General features: G+C 35.4%; 1 protein-coding gene across 1 annotated transcript in view; it reads right to left on the bottom strand.

The window, feature by feature from the left end:
• KIF16B (kinesin family member 16B) overlaps positions 1–13,217 on the bottom strand; it is a gene marked incomplete at both ends in the record, with an annotated part of 40,010 nt that overhangs the window by 17,357 nt on the left and 9,436 nt on the right. The window contains 5 exons of the mRNA XM_010077950.1: positions 386–491; positions 1,324–1,482; positions 4,918–6,273; positions 7,793–7,846; positions 8,214–8,246. Of these exons, the coding sequence (XP_010076252.1) occupies positions 386–491; positions 1,324–1,482; positions 4,918–6,273; positions 7,793–7,846; positions 8,214–8,246 (1,708 nt within the window). The remainder of the gene's footprint in view (positions 1–385; positions 492–1,323; positions 1,483–4,917; positions 6,274–7,792; positions 7,847–8,213; positions 8,247–13,217) is intronic.

Genomic DNA, 13,217 nt, shown 5'->3' with positions numbered 1-13,217 from the left:
CTCAGGGGGGGGGGGGGGGGTGCGGGAGGGATTGGGTGAGTGGGTGTCTGGTTTGGCCTCCAGCCAAGGGCAAACCCATCACATCCGGACAGAATTTTATGAATGTATTTTACAGACATAAAATTAAGATTTTTATTTTATCTGCAAGCTTCCTATTGTCATTGACACACTCTTCCTGGCAAAAAAATGGAACACAACATAAAACAGCCACTGGGAAAAAAAGACAAGCAAAACCTACAACTGATATCCCTGGTTTACTGTTTACTTTTTTGGTAAGTAAAATTAAGCAAATTAGGAAAAAATGAAAATTATTGAACAACAAAACTAAATCAGTGGTTACATATGGGACATTGAAGGTCAGCATTTCCTACTCATCTCTGCTCACCTTTAAACTTTCTTGAGACCAGGACAGGCTAACATCATTATCCTCAGCTTTATGATGGATGTTCTGGAGCCTTCTCTGCACTTCTTGTTCAATCAAAGCATTTATCCTTCAAGATACAGAAAAGTTTTAAAAAGTATACTCTTAGATAAATATCAAGACAGTCTACAGGGTTCTTTGAAATGCATATGAACTCTAAGTACTGCACAACTCTTAACTGGCAAGCTTAATGTTAGACCAGTTTTATCCCTCCTTAAGGAAGGACTTTTGAGCAAGTGTTCATTTAACAGGCAAAAGTCAACAATTTGTTATCACAATTAGACAATTTAATCGACCACAGGTTAAGCCACTGCTGTGCATACAGATCTATGTACAAGTGGCACTGAGAATAAGACAGATGAAGAAATAGAAGGCTGGGGTTGCATCTTTAGTTACTTAATGGTTTGCTTTTATCGTTTTGCAGTATTGGCAACTCGGGCTAACAAAGGTTTGGTCTTTAAACAGATGGAATGTTCCAACAGTGGATACTAGCAACTGCATATATAAGTGTACAAAGAAGAGAGGAAACAGATTTTAAGTGATACCAGGCAGCTGCCCTATTAAAAAAGGCTTAAGACAATTTAATTTACTTTGTTGCTTTAAGTGTATATAAGCAATACCACATAGACAAGTAACTGTAAACACAAAACCAATTTAAATGTTTTTAAGCCTTCAGTTTCACAAACCTCTACTCTAAAACAAATGGCACAGGAGCAACAGATTAGCCTGTTGGTTATTTAAAGTAAAATACAGCAGATTCATTTTATTTCCAGACTAGTCTTCAAGTACAATTACAGTATTTAATTGCAATCCAACCTTGCAAATGATCTTTCAAAATATTTTGTTTCTAAAGCTACTGTTTGCATTCATATCAGAACATTGCAGAAATGCAGGTTACCTACCTATCATCGACTAGCATAGCAGCTGGTGGCTGTGGCTTTGTTGGGCTGGTAGGGGAAGTGGCATGGGAGAGTCTCTCTTCTAACGTTCCATTATTTCCTTTCTGACCAGCATCACCCTCGTATATTTTTTGCTTTAGCTGCTGAATTTCCTGGTCCAGGCTATAAAGAGATCTTAAGATGGAATTCACTTGGTTTAGAGTTGATTCCCATAGTTCTTATGGGAAGTACTGTACTTACAATGGGATACATGTACATAAGATTGTAGGTATGAAAACTTACAAAGACAGGAAATCAGTTGCCCTTTAAGCATATTTAGATCAGAAAATAGAGACAGCTCAAAAACACATTACAACAGCAGTATGAAGTTAAATAAAAATTCAGTAACTTACAATGCAAGAGGTATCTAACTCAGCACATAAAATATTAATTCATGAGACTTAACCTATCTATTAGGACCCCTTGAAGAAACTTTCCTCATTACAGAACTCTATCAGTGACCTCAGTTATTAGCTTCCAGTGTGAAGTAAATTAATAAATGGGGGAAAAACCTAATAACTAAAAATATAGCACTAATCCAAAAAACAAAGACAATATTAAAAAACCAGTGTGTCAAACTGTATTTATAAGAAAATCTTTACACTACATACTATACATATAAATCTCATTTTCCAGTTATTCCTTCTATCTGTATATATACATTTTTGAAAAATCACTTCCAAAATAAAACATCTACTGTTTATTTTATATATACCTAATAAATAACCTTCTGAAATTGAAACCTCCTCACTTTAACACATAAATTTTATACCAGCCAGATTTATGCACAGAACAGAACATGTAAAATTTGATAACATATTATTAATGAAAATGCCTGAAGCATGTAGTATAAGAAGCACTTCTTGAAATATTTATCACTTAGTCAAATTAAACTATATTATAACAAAGTAATCTGCAGAACACACTCTTCACTTGTAATGTAGCTGAGATGAGATTAGTAACACAGAAATAATCGTCTCCATTTCCATTACACCTTTTGTTTCTAAAGGTAATTGTTGTTCTAAAAGTTACTGAAATTTAAAGAATAAAAGAAAATAAGTTTCTTGTAAAAGCAGGGGAAACTATGCAAAGCTGGGATTCTACCACTTATCCTACAATTACATATATCTAAATTGAAGTACAATCCTACAACTACTTTATTCCATCACAGAGGCAAAAACAGAAAATTAAGGAGATTATGAATGCTTGAAACTCAGGCTGGAGTAAAAAGCAGGCTGAACTGTTACTTCATCTTTAGCATTCATTTTGCAGCATGGCCAGAAGCCATATGTTTCTTTTGATTAGTAGCACAACAATCTTGCATCCTGAGGGAAAGCGGATGGGAGATAGCTGATGGATACAGGAGAGTGTTTGCATCTACAGAAAATCAATTTAACCACAAAAATCAGAATTACATTAAAGGAACAAAGCTTATATCTTGATTTGTAAACATTCTACTATCAAAATATATCACTTCCTATAACTATAAACTTATTCAGCCATGTCATACACCCACCAGTAAGAACACTAAACTGCACCTTGCCATTTGCAAGCAATACATGCCATTGTCAAAGATGACTCTAAAGTTCCTTTCTGTTCATTCTATTGCCACAAACCTCTGCCAGTAAAGACAAAATGTGTATACATTATTCCAATGTAAATTAAGTTCAAACTATTGTTTTGGGAGTCAACCCTGTAGGAAAAAATTTGAGCTAACCTATTATTCAAACTGGAAAAAAAAAAACAAAAACAACAAAACATTTTATCCAGTTATGATGGACTTACGCTCATAGAGCATTTCAAATGAATATTGCATTTAAACATTTTCAGAGTTAGTATTGATCTGAACCAGAGCACATCATCACACAACAGTATCTAGATAAACAAACATACACAATTCATATGCTTACTGTAGCACCCAAGACACTGTGTACTGTCAAGCATAACACAAACACAAGAGCAATAAGTAGCCTGAAACGTTGAACATACTACTATGTATCTTAAGCTTTTCTTCTGCCTCAACATTCATAAACACATTCTGAATTGAATTATTCAGGCCCCTGGGTGATTCACTGAAAGACTTCAAAGTTTTAGTTAGTTTGTGAAAGAGAACTTTAAAGTAAACAACAAGAAAATAAAAGAGACACCTTTTCACTTCTATGGTATCTTTTCCAAACCTCAATCTTGTAGCTGACAACACATTTTTTCACTTATCACACAACCCAGCAATTTCTTCAGGGCAAACTAAGCTGTCTATTTTTGTGGAACCTCCAGCTGTTTACAGCTGACTGCAGTCAAGCTAGATGCTTGGTGTAGAAAATGAGATTTTATGTTCAAGACAATTATGAAAAATAATGGCAATATCCACACAACAAAATGATAAATCAGTATTGAAAATGCTTAACTAAAATCCACACAATGTAGCTCTAGATGTTGAGAAAGTGACCTCTACACAAGATGTATAAAAGAACTATTCTCTTCTGATAACTGTTTAAAAGGAAAAGGATACATAAGAGCTCTTTAATTTGGCTATGGGCAAATTTCTTTTTTTAGGTGTCTTTTCTAATCAAGGACCTGTTTGAAGGCTTATGAAAGAAGAGCCAGATAAGTCATGGAATATTAAAAAACGAAATGACAAATGCTACCTCAAGACAACACACTTCATTGTTTCAGCAATAATCACAGGTTTTAAATAGTATTAGCATATCAGCCAACACGTTTAAAAGTGGCATTTCTGCCCTCTTTCAGTACTTATGGATTAAATGCATTAATCACAGTGGATTTTTGCTCAGGCCAAAAATAAAACAAAAGATGTCTTCCTCCTTTCCCCATAGAAAGATCCTTCCTTATCTGAATCACTAAGTCTCCCATGCTTAGGCTGAAGGTTATGCTACCAGACATCATGTGTATAACTGATGACACTGCCTAAAAGGGCTTGTCATCACATAGAGCTGTATTATAGCCTCTGTATATTTTCCAGTAGCTTAAAAACCACCATCAATTTTTACATGGATATATGGCTAGTCTCTTTTATTTATCCCTGAAACCAGTAACAAAAAAAATTTAAACATTACACCTGTTTACTTTGAATACCAGAAGCGTTCAGTACACCATCAGTTGAGAGAGACAATTGCTAGTCTACTGTAACTATCAGTCTCCAAATTGAACAAACATCTAGCTTGTTACTAATGAAGGAACAAAAAGTTATACATTAATATTTTCAGAGAAAAAAGTCGTTAGACAGTACATGTTTTTGTAAGGACAGAATGTAAGGCTGGCTTAGCTTTCTAAATAGGTAAAACAATTTAAGTACTGTGATGGCTAATGCAAATACTATACTGCTGAGGACGGGGTAAGTATCCAAACACAAACTTAATGAGTGAGCAAGAATCCTCTAAAAAGCAACTGAGAGTTTCAATTCTGGGTAAATTACTTGAAACTCATCAAGAAACTCAAATACTGGGACAAAGAACAAGTCGCTCTCTCAACATCTAAGGTATAAAATTATTCACTTTTTGTAGCTAGGTTCTAATAAATGGAAGCTACCACAACACTTACCGTTCTCGGTCTTGTTCGAGGGCTTTCTGCTCGGCTTCCAGACTAGCCTGTAGACCTGCCTGTTCACTGCAGCTATTGTTCAAAGTGGCAAGCTTCTGTTTCTGCTCTTCAATTTCAAAGTCTATCGTCGAGCGACGTTGCAAAGCAGAGTGCCTTCTTTCCAACTTAGCAACAGCTTGCTCCAGTGCCTCTCTCTGCTGTTTTTCCCTTGATTCAAGAATTTCTTTTTCCTTTTTGCGAACTTTTTCTTCCTGACGAGCTACATTGGCTGTGAATTCAAAGGTTTCTTGAAGTTGCTGGAGCTGATTTGTGCTAGCTCTATACTGGGCAAGCTGCTCTTCTTTTTCTTCTATTTCTTTCTCTATTTGATAAAGAGTATTATCTAACCCTAACAAGCCCCGATCAAGAACTTCAGAAGCCCTTTGTTTTTCTTCCAGCAGAGCTGGCAAATGATTGCTCTTCAGGTACTCAAGCTGGCGTAGTTTGGATTGGAGCCTGTACTCCACTGGCTTTATCTTGTCAACTTCTTCAGCCTTGAGTACAGCATCCACAAAGTTTTCATTATCTCTCTTGAAATTTAAATATTCTTCATGTGCAAGTTTTAAGTGTTCCAGAGCTCTTTTTTCATCTGCTATTTCCTTTCCCAGGTGATCCATTTGTTGAAGTAAATCTTTTTCCAAAATAGTCAACTGTTCCAGTTGTTTCCTTTTAAACTCCATGAAATCATGCTGTGCTTTTTCTAACTCTTCAGAGTTTTCATCGCCTTCAGATCGGGCTTCCTTGACTTTCAAAAGAGATTCTCTAATATCTTCAAGATCTCTTTTCTCTTCTTCAACTCTTTGTACATCTCCTCTCTTCAGGAGCCCTATCATGACCTGCTTCTCTCGAAGCTGTTCTTCTAGATGAGCCACCAGCATCACCTGCTCCCTTTCTTGTTCTTCAAGTCTCTTTTTTTCTGATTCCAGCTTAATATACTGCTCATCTTTTTCCTTTTTAAGTCTTTCTAGTTCACGGAAAATCTGCATTTTCTCTGCTTTTTCGTTATGATTAAGTTCTTGCAGTCGCTGCAATTCCTCTTTGACCCGGGCAAAAATTTCTTCCTGCTGCTTCTTCTTTTGAAGCTCTATCTCCTGTTGTTCCCGTAATCTCTCTTCTTCAAATTTTTCTTTTTCAGCCAGCAAATCCTTTAACCTGCTCTCAATGTGAACACTTCTCCGTTTCAGGCTCTCTTCCTGTTTTCGAATTTGCAGCTGTACTATTTCTGTTTCTTTGCGCTGTGTCTCTACTTCTTGCTGCATTCTTACAAGTTCTGCTTTGTCAGATCTTTGTTTTTCTTCCATCTCTTCTATCTGTTTCCTAGAGTAAAACATTTACATGCAATATTTCAAGCTTTTCTTTTTTTCCAAAAGACAACATATCCCTTAGAAGTTAAAAAGGTTCGGACAAGGATTTTGCAGTATATATAATGATTTTTTTTTTAATAGTTTCATTTTCCCAAAAGGTTAACATCTTACATTGCTTGGAAGTGACTCAATGCACGAGACAAATGGTAAACAGATTAATATAGTTAATTTCAACATAAAAAGTTGTGGATATATGAAAACATAGGAAGACATTCTATAGCATTTATGTTAGTAGAAAATTAGACTGTATTAGTTCTGTGAAATCCATTAAAAATACTGATAGAACACATCAGTGCACAGTGAAGAGTAAATATACACAGATTTATGTATACATACATTCTTGTATACACAAACTTGTATAAAAGGACTTGACTAGACATTTGCCTCACCAAATTTAGGCCAACAGATGAATTTAAAAAAAGCCTTCTCTTTAGGTGAATTCAACTGAATTACTGATAAACAAGATCGTAAGCTTAGAAACAGATGTATTTGAGAGAGAAATTACTTTAAGACAAATTGTTTTGTCCTGTGCAACCTCTCTTTTAAAGGTTCTAGGGGATTCCAAATGAGGACAGACTGAGACTTGAAGGACACTATTATCCCCATAATACAATCACTTGAATACATGTAGAGACAACCAAGTCGGTTGGTTATTTTGCGAGAAGGTCAGATAAATTAAAGCAAAAGCAAAGCAATTTCAGTGCAATCAGAATTCAAATCCTATCAACAAAGAGGATAAATATCAGTGATTCTGTTGCAGCATTTTCTGAATAAAGTCTTCCAATGCTTCAGAGTTTCAGGGTTTTTTTCTGAGCCTACTGAACTTAGTCCACCTATATGAAGAGCCCTTTCAGAACGGAGCATGCAGTCTAAAGCTGAGAAGGCACAGTGTCTTTCAGCTTATGAATCTAATCAATTCTGTGATCAGCAAAAAGGTGAGAGCTATAACTTCTAAAATCTAAGCAGGTATGATGAGCCAGTACGGTCAGCTCAGTTTGCCAGCTGACAATACTTTCTTTTGTACTTCAAACTGATTTCAAAATAATGATCTGATAAGTATGATTGGTATGCCCACACCAGCACTACCGTTTTATTTAAGAGAAGCAGCATTTTTATGTGAGCTTTTCCAATCAAGATTCAATCCGAAGGCAACCAAACCATAAAAAAGTATCTGAATAAAGAATGTAATTTGCCATCTTTTAAAACACCACCATGGCAATTAAGAACAAGAGTAACACAACACATTACAATTGTATAATCTATCCTCCTCATGCCTCTGTGTTAGGTATTTTCTTTACTAAAGATCACAGTTCACTACAATTCAGCTTGTCTATGTGTTACTAATCAACAAGAATGAACAGGTCAATAAAATAACCAAAATCTTGACAGAAGAAAAAACAAAATAAAATTATATCAGGATCCTCTGCTTGCTGAGTAACACCGTGATTCCACATTAATTATTTAAATATTACCTTTTACTTTCTAATTTTTCAAGCTCCTCTCGTTGTTGTCTCTCAAATTCAAGCCTGATTTAATAAAAAAAAGAGAACACAGTAAAAAGGTTATTATTTCCTCAATTCCACAAAAAGGAAGATACGATGCAATTCAGTGTTTGTTCAGAAGATTATAACAATGGTACAAATCAAAAGTTTTATAAAACTATTTTCTACAATAACCGAAAATACTTCCTTCATTAGGATTACAAATTAGATACCAGGCTTAAATATCATGGTTAGATATCACAAGTACAAACAGAAAAGTAAACTAATTTCTGGGGAAAAAAAAATATTTAAAAAGTAAAGCTAAACAAGACAGATACATGATTAGCATAGCCTCTGCAAGTTAACTACATGCGGATACAGCAATCAATATGTAGAAACAGAATTTCTCTACCTTAGACAGATCGGTCCTTTTACAGGGAAAAGACTGCCATGGGAGGCAGGGGAAACAAGAGCAATCAATTAAGAAAGGAATTGATAAAAAACCATATTAGCATTACAGAATATTTTCAAGTCAACAACAGTTTGTCTTATTAGAGGTTAAATTGGTTAGATTCATAGAACATTTGTCAGATGATAAGTCAAAAGTAAAATTTAAATAATTATTCTTTTTAAACACATTTTCCAAATGCCAATTATAATTAAATTGATGTTCCTCTTCCTATGGTTTATTAACTCAACCAATTCTGACAATTCCTGCAAAGTGCAACATTCAAGCACAGAACACAATTCAAACCCATTTATACAAAATATTTTGATATTTTAATGTATTTAGTTTGATATGGTTCTGAAAAATTATGGGAGAGCATTTTATGACATTTTTTTATATGAGCTCTTATTACAGTTGTACTGAAGGCTCTCTCAATTTCTTTTGAAAGACATATGGTTTAAGGAATTTTTTCAAAATAAGTATTAAAAAAGCATAGAGAACCTATATATGGACTGAGATATTCAACCAAATACACAAATATCCAGTTATCTCAGGCCTGTTACAACTTAAAGAGTTTGCAGTTTAGTAAGACAGCCCATAAACACTGAAAAAATGCAAGCCTGCGTCAGAAGTTAGCTACAAGTATTTGACAAACTGCAATTCAAGATGTCATGACCACAATTATGTAGACAGGTTTTTAAAAACAAGGTATTGTTAGTATTTCTTTCTAAAAATCATATAAATGCTACAACAAAAAGGAATTACCCTTGGAAACATGCAAAAAATACACCAATAATCGAACATTTATGAAGCAATTTAATCAAACTTTGATTCCTACATGCTTAAGAAGCATCTTTCTAACTGCTGCAATACTGGAGAAAGACTAGTTTAACAAATTCCATTTTTCCTTATTTCTCACAAACTCATTTTTAAAAATACCTTCTATAATGCCCAAGAGACTAGTAAATGTAGATTTTTTTATACACCACTCCAGACATCTGGAGCCTTCATGTAAATGTCTCACCAAGAGCCCCTTCACATGTGCATCAAGACCACCTTGAATGGGCACTTGTGGGCACTATCTCAACATTACAGCACAAGGAGAGATAAGAAAACTTAGCATTTTTAATTTTTTTCACAACTTCTGCAGCAGCAATGCAAAATCCATTAAGTTATGCAAAGAGAACCGAAAGCAATCTTAAGGGACCCTCGGAAAGCAAAAGCTTAATTTAATGGTCACCACGCACTTTTCTCCCCCACACACTTCATGTTCTGTTTTTAAGCTATACCTCAAAAGCCATTGCTTTGGCTATGGTATACCTGTGGAATTCACAGCTGTTTGTTTTCACTTCTTACCCAGTGCTAGGCTGAAAAATGCCACTATATTCATAATTACTTCGGTCCAACATAATATAGACTCTGGGGGATATAGCTCTTGTCTGTGGAAATGCAGATGTCCGTTGGGCACTGTCAGATATAGACCATCTTTGCTTAGACAACTGGCAAAGACGATTTAGAAGTATTCCCATGCTTGGTTAAGCCATAATGAAGTAAAATGTTTCAGATCAGCCAACATAATGTGCAAACCCAGAGCAAAAATCTTTTATATTTTGACTGTCCTGTAAAACACATAATTTGGCAAACATGTTTTATATATGCATAAAAAAGGTAACTAGCTTTTGATTCAGATCCAATACAAGGAAAATGAGCCATCATAGCAATTGGTCTGATACAAAAACAGGTCAGTGGTGAAAACTCAGATTTTCTTTGAGGAAGTGTCTCTAACACCTTCAACAGCAGCGTTATGACAACCAACTTTACCTTACACGGAAATGAAGCTGGTGATGCTCAAAATGTTGCTCAGGAAAGAGGAATGAACTATGCAGAAGTGATTCTTTCTTCAGTGAAAATGGGTATTTCCCAAAGCCAAATATGGATCACCACCAACACCTCAATCAACAACTTCCAAACACTACATCTAGCTGTTTTAAAAATGCACGCTTAATGTATTTTAGACATGTAAAGAACACTCTTATGAACAGACAGGCTAACAGAGTCTGGTGTTTTGCTGCTACACAGAGTCGGTGGTGCCTAAGAAGGTCTGAGCTCCACTGAAGGCTCTCCTACCACGGGGTTATACACAGTGTCTGTTTGCTACCAAAGGCATTCATGCTGCAGCCTTTATTTCTGTAGGGATAATAATTGCTGCCCATCTTCCTTAGCTGGCTGCCTATTTTCTCAACATATATTTAGGAATTTCTTGCTTTTGAGACCATTACCTCAGCAGTATTTACTTAAAACTGGTTATGAGTTCAAAGTTATTTCAGGACAGGAGAGAATTTGGGGAGGTAGCCCAGGCTAGCAATGATTACAAAAACCTCATTTCTTTAGGTTAAAAAAAAACAAAAAACCAAAAAAAAAACCCCTCAGCATCACCAAAAATATCACTGACTGTAACAAATCACTGTCAGTTTTATGAAGTACAGGTGCAAGACATGTTTTTCAGTTTAGTCTATCCGTAATTAAAAAAAAAACAAAAACTCTCTCACATAACCTCTACTTTCTATATTAATGTAAGCACCACTGTGAACAGAAAAAAATATTACTTTAAATTAAAAAGGAAAAAAAATACAGATATTAAAGACTAAAATCCACTCTTTCTTCTTTTGTAGATGAAAGAACTTAATCTGATCATCATAGAATTAAACAGTCATAATTTTCCTGGGAAACACGGTATATCTAGGGATAAGAGCAGTGTAGATAAGCTGCAGAGAAAGGGAGGGAGTTCTACTAGCACAGTACTACTATAGATTAAATTAAACAGCACAGAAGTGTGATCTGGTACTACATCTATTAGGAAAGACTGAGTACTGGCAGGACTACGATGTCACAATGCCATTCAGTAGCCTAATCTATGAGATTAATCTGAAAAAAAAAAAAAAAAGAAACAAAACAAAAAGCCCCATGCTAAATCCATGACAAGATCAACATTTCTCATGTGTGGTTTTAGAGTTATAATATAATGTATCTTACAAAAAGTCCACAAATGCAATCTTCAGCATAAATCTATGTGTAAAATTCAGTTTTATCCAAAGCTTATTATCTGAAGCAGCGTAGCATGACACCAGATTAAAGACAAAGACTGCGAACAAGCAGAACAAAGACTTTTGCATGTTAAGTCTAAATTCTATTCAACTATTTACACATTTGGGAAACGAACAACCAAACACAAAAAACCACAGACAACAGAAGCGACATGTAAAGACCACCCATCTGAAAACACAATTAAAGATAACACTGGCTTTCACATGGGAAAGATACAGATATCGTCAGCAAGATCCGTCATTTATCTGCTTTCACAACAAATGCAGGTAATAACCCACGGGCTCTTCTGCCTGATTGCTAAAGATGCTAAATCTTACAAATTGTTTATTGCAACATGCAGAAATTGCAAATTTAGCTGCTGGCCTTCAGGTTATCAACACTGAAACTGGAAGAAAAGGTGGTCTTAAAAGTACTAAGTTAACAATAAGCAGAATGCTGGTCTCCTACAGAAATCATGCAAAAAAAAAGTCTAGACCTATACTGCTGGTGGGCAGTACACCACTACATTATGAGTTACAGTCTAGTGTATTAAAGAGTCATACCAAAGGAAGCTGTCCACATCCTACATTGTTCCTGATGAAAAAAATCCAAGACAAATTTAGCACTTTTCCGAGAAGCAAGATGCTTGCCCCCCACCTACCACCTTGGGTACAATTACCTTGCCTTTAATACCCAGAGATCAGACTTACTGAATGTTTTACCCAGGCTGAACAGAGTCACTGCTCGGAAGAATAACCACTGCAGCACCACATTTGCTAAGCAGCATTCTTAGCTGGAAGTACAGAGCTCAAGTACTCTGCAAGCCATCTAACTCTTTACAGATATGATGCCATTGGCTTTTAACTGTTACTAAACCCTAAATATTTGGGGTGTGTTTTATTCAAAAACATATTTTATTTTCTTTAACTTGCAATTACCCCAGCTATCTGTTCCCTTTAAAGTGACATTTTCTGCAGAATTACCTCTTTGGACAAGCTCATCACACGATTAGAAAAGCCCCAGTGCTGTAGTAAAGCAAAAACAGTGTTAGCAATTGCCATGGCATCTCAGCCTAAGCTGAAAAGCTGCTGCTACCAAACTGCTGTCCGCAAAGATGCGTGAATTGTGGAAGATGCCTTCTTCTGAGTAAGACCAGTGCTCAGTTAAACTGTAGTGCAAACTTCAGAGTCTACCTTCTCTTTGCAGCAATCATAAAAGCAGTAAACACAGTGATATTTGAGTTTGGTTGGTTTTTTTAAAATCACTCATCTATTAGGATGACAACCACCTCTGCACTATGTAGGCAATGTGTATTATTAGGTATGGCATCTATTGTTTTAAACAAAGTTAAAGCACCTAAAGATAGAAGAGTTTAAATCATGAATACACAACCATGAGCTTCCTTGCTTAGAAGAAAAAACATATGGACATAACAGTGACTATGGAACAACCTCAGATAGGTTTTATTGCTTACAAACAAGTGACAGTCATGGAGACCTACATTCCTCCTGTAATGCAAGCCTTAAGCATAATCCTTTCTTGTGTTTACAAATTAAGCAGGACAAAATATGTATTCCTGCAAGTCAATTCACAAAGATTAACTGAATACAAACTAGCAGGAGAATATCAATAATTAGCCCTCTGCTCCTAATTTATAGTCTAATAAAACACAAGCATGAAAGTGCTCAGGAATATGAAGAGTATTTCACCTAATCTTACCCTCAATTTCAACAGTAACAGCGCTCTCACAATCACACTCAAGAAAGGAAAATAAAAAGTTAGAAGCGTTAGATGTGAAAATAGTAGTGTTTCTAAAAATTGCTGCATACAATTTTATTATACTAGTCATACTGTTTGATTTCCAGGAAAGCAAGGTAAGATGGC

This window comes from Pterocles gutturalis, unplaced genomic scaffold (assembly GCF_000699245.1).
Source record: "Pterocles gutturalis isolate BGI_N339 unplaced genomic scaffold, ASM69924v1 scaffold20253, whole genome shotgun sequence".
In the NCBI taxonomy this organism is placed as follows: domain Eukaryota; kingdom Metazoa; phylum Chordata; class Aves; order Pterocliformes; family Pteroclidae; genus Pterocles; species Pterocles gutturalis.
The sequence above is the reverse complement of the archived record's forward strand: the minus strand, read 5'-3'. Positions and strand labels throughout refer to the sequence as shown.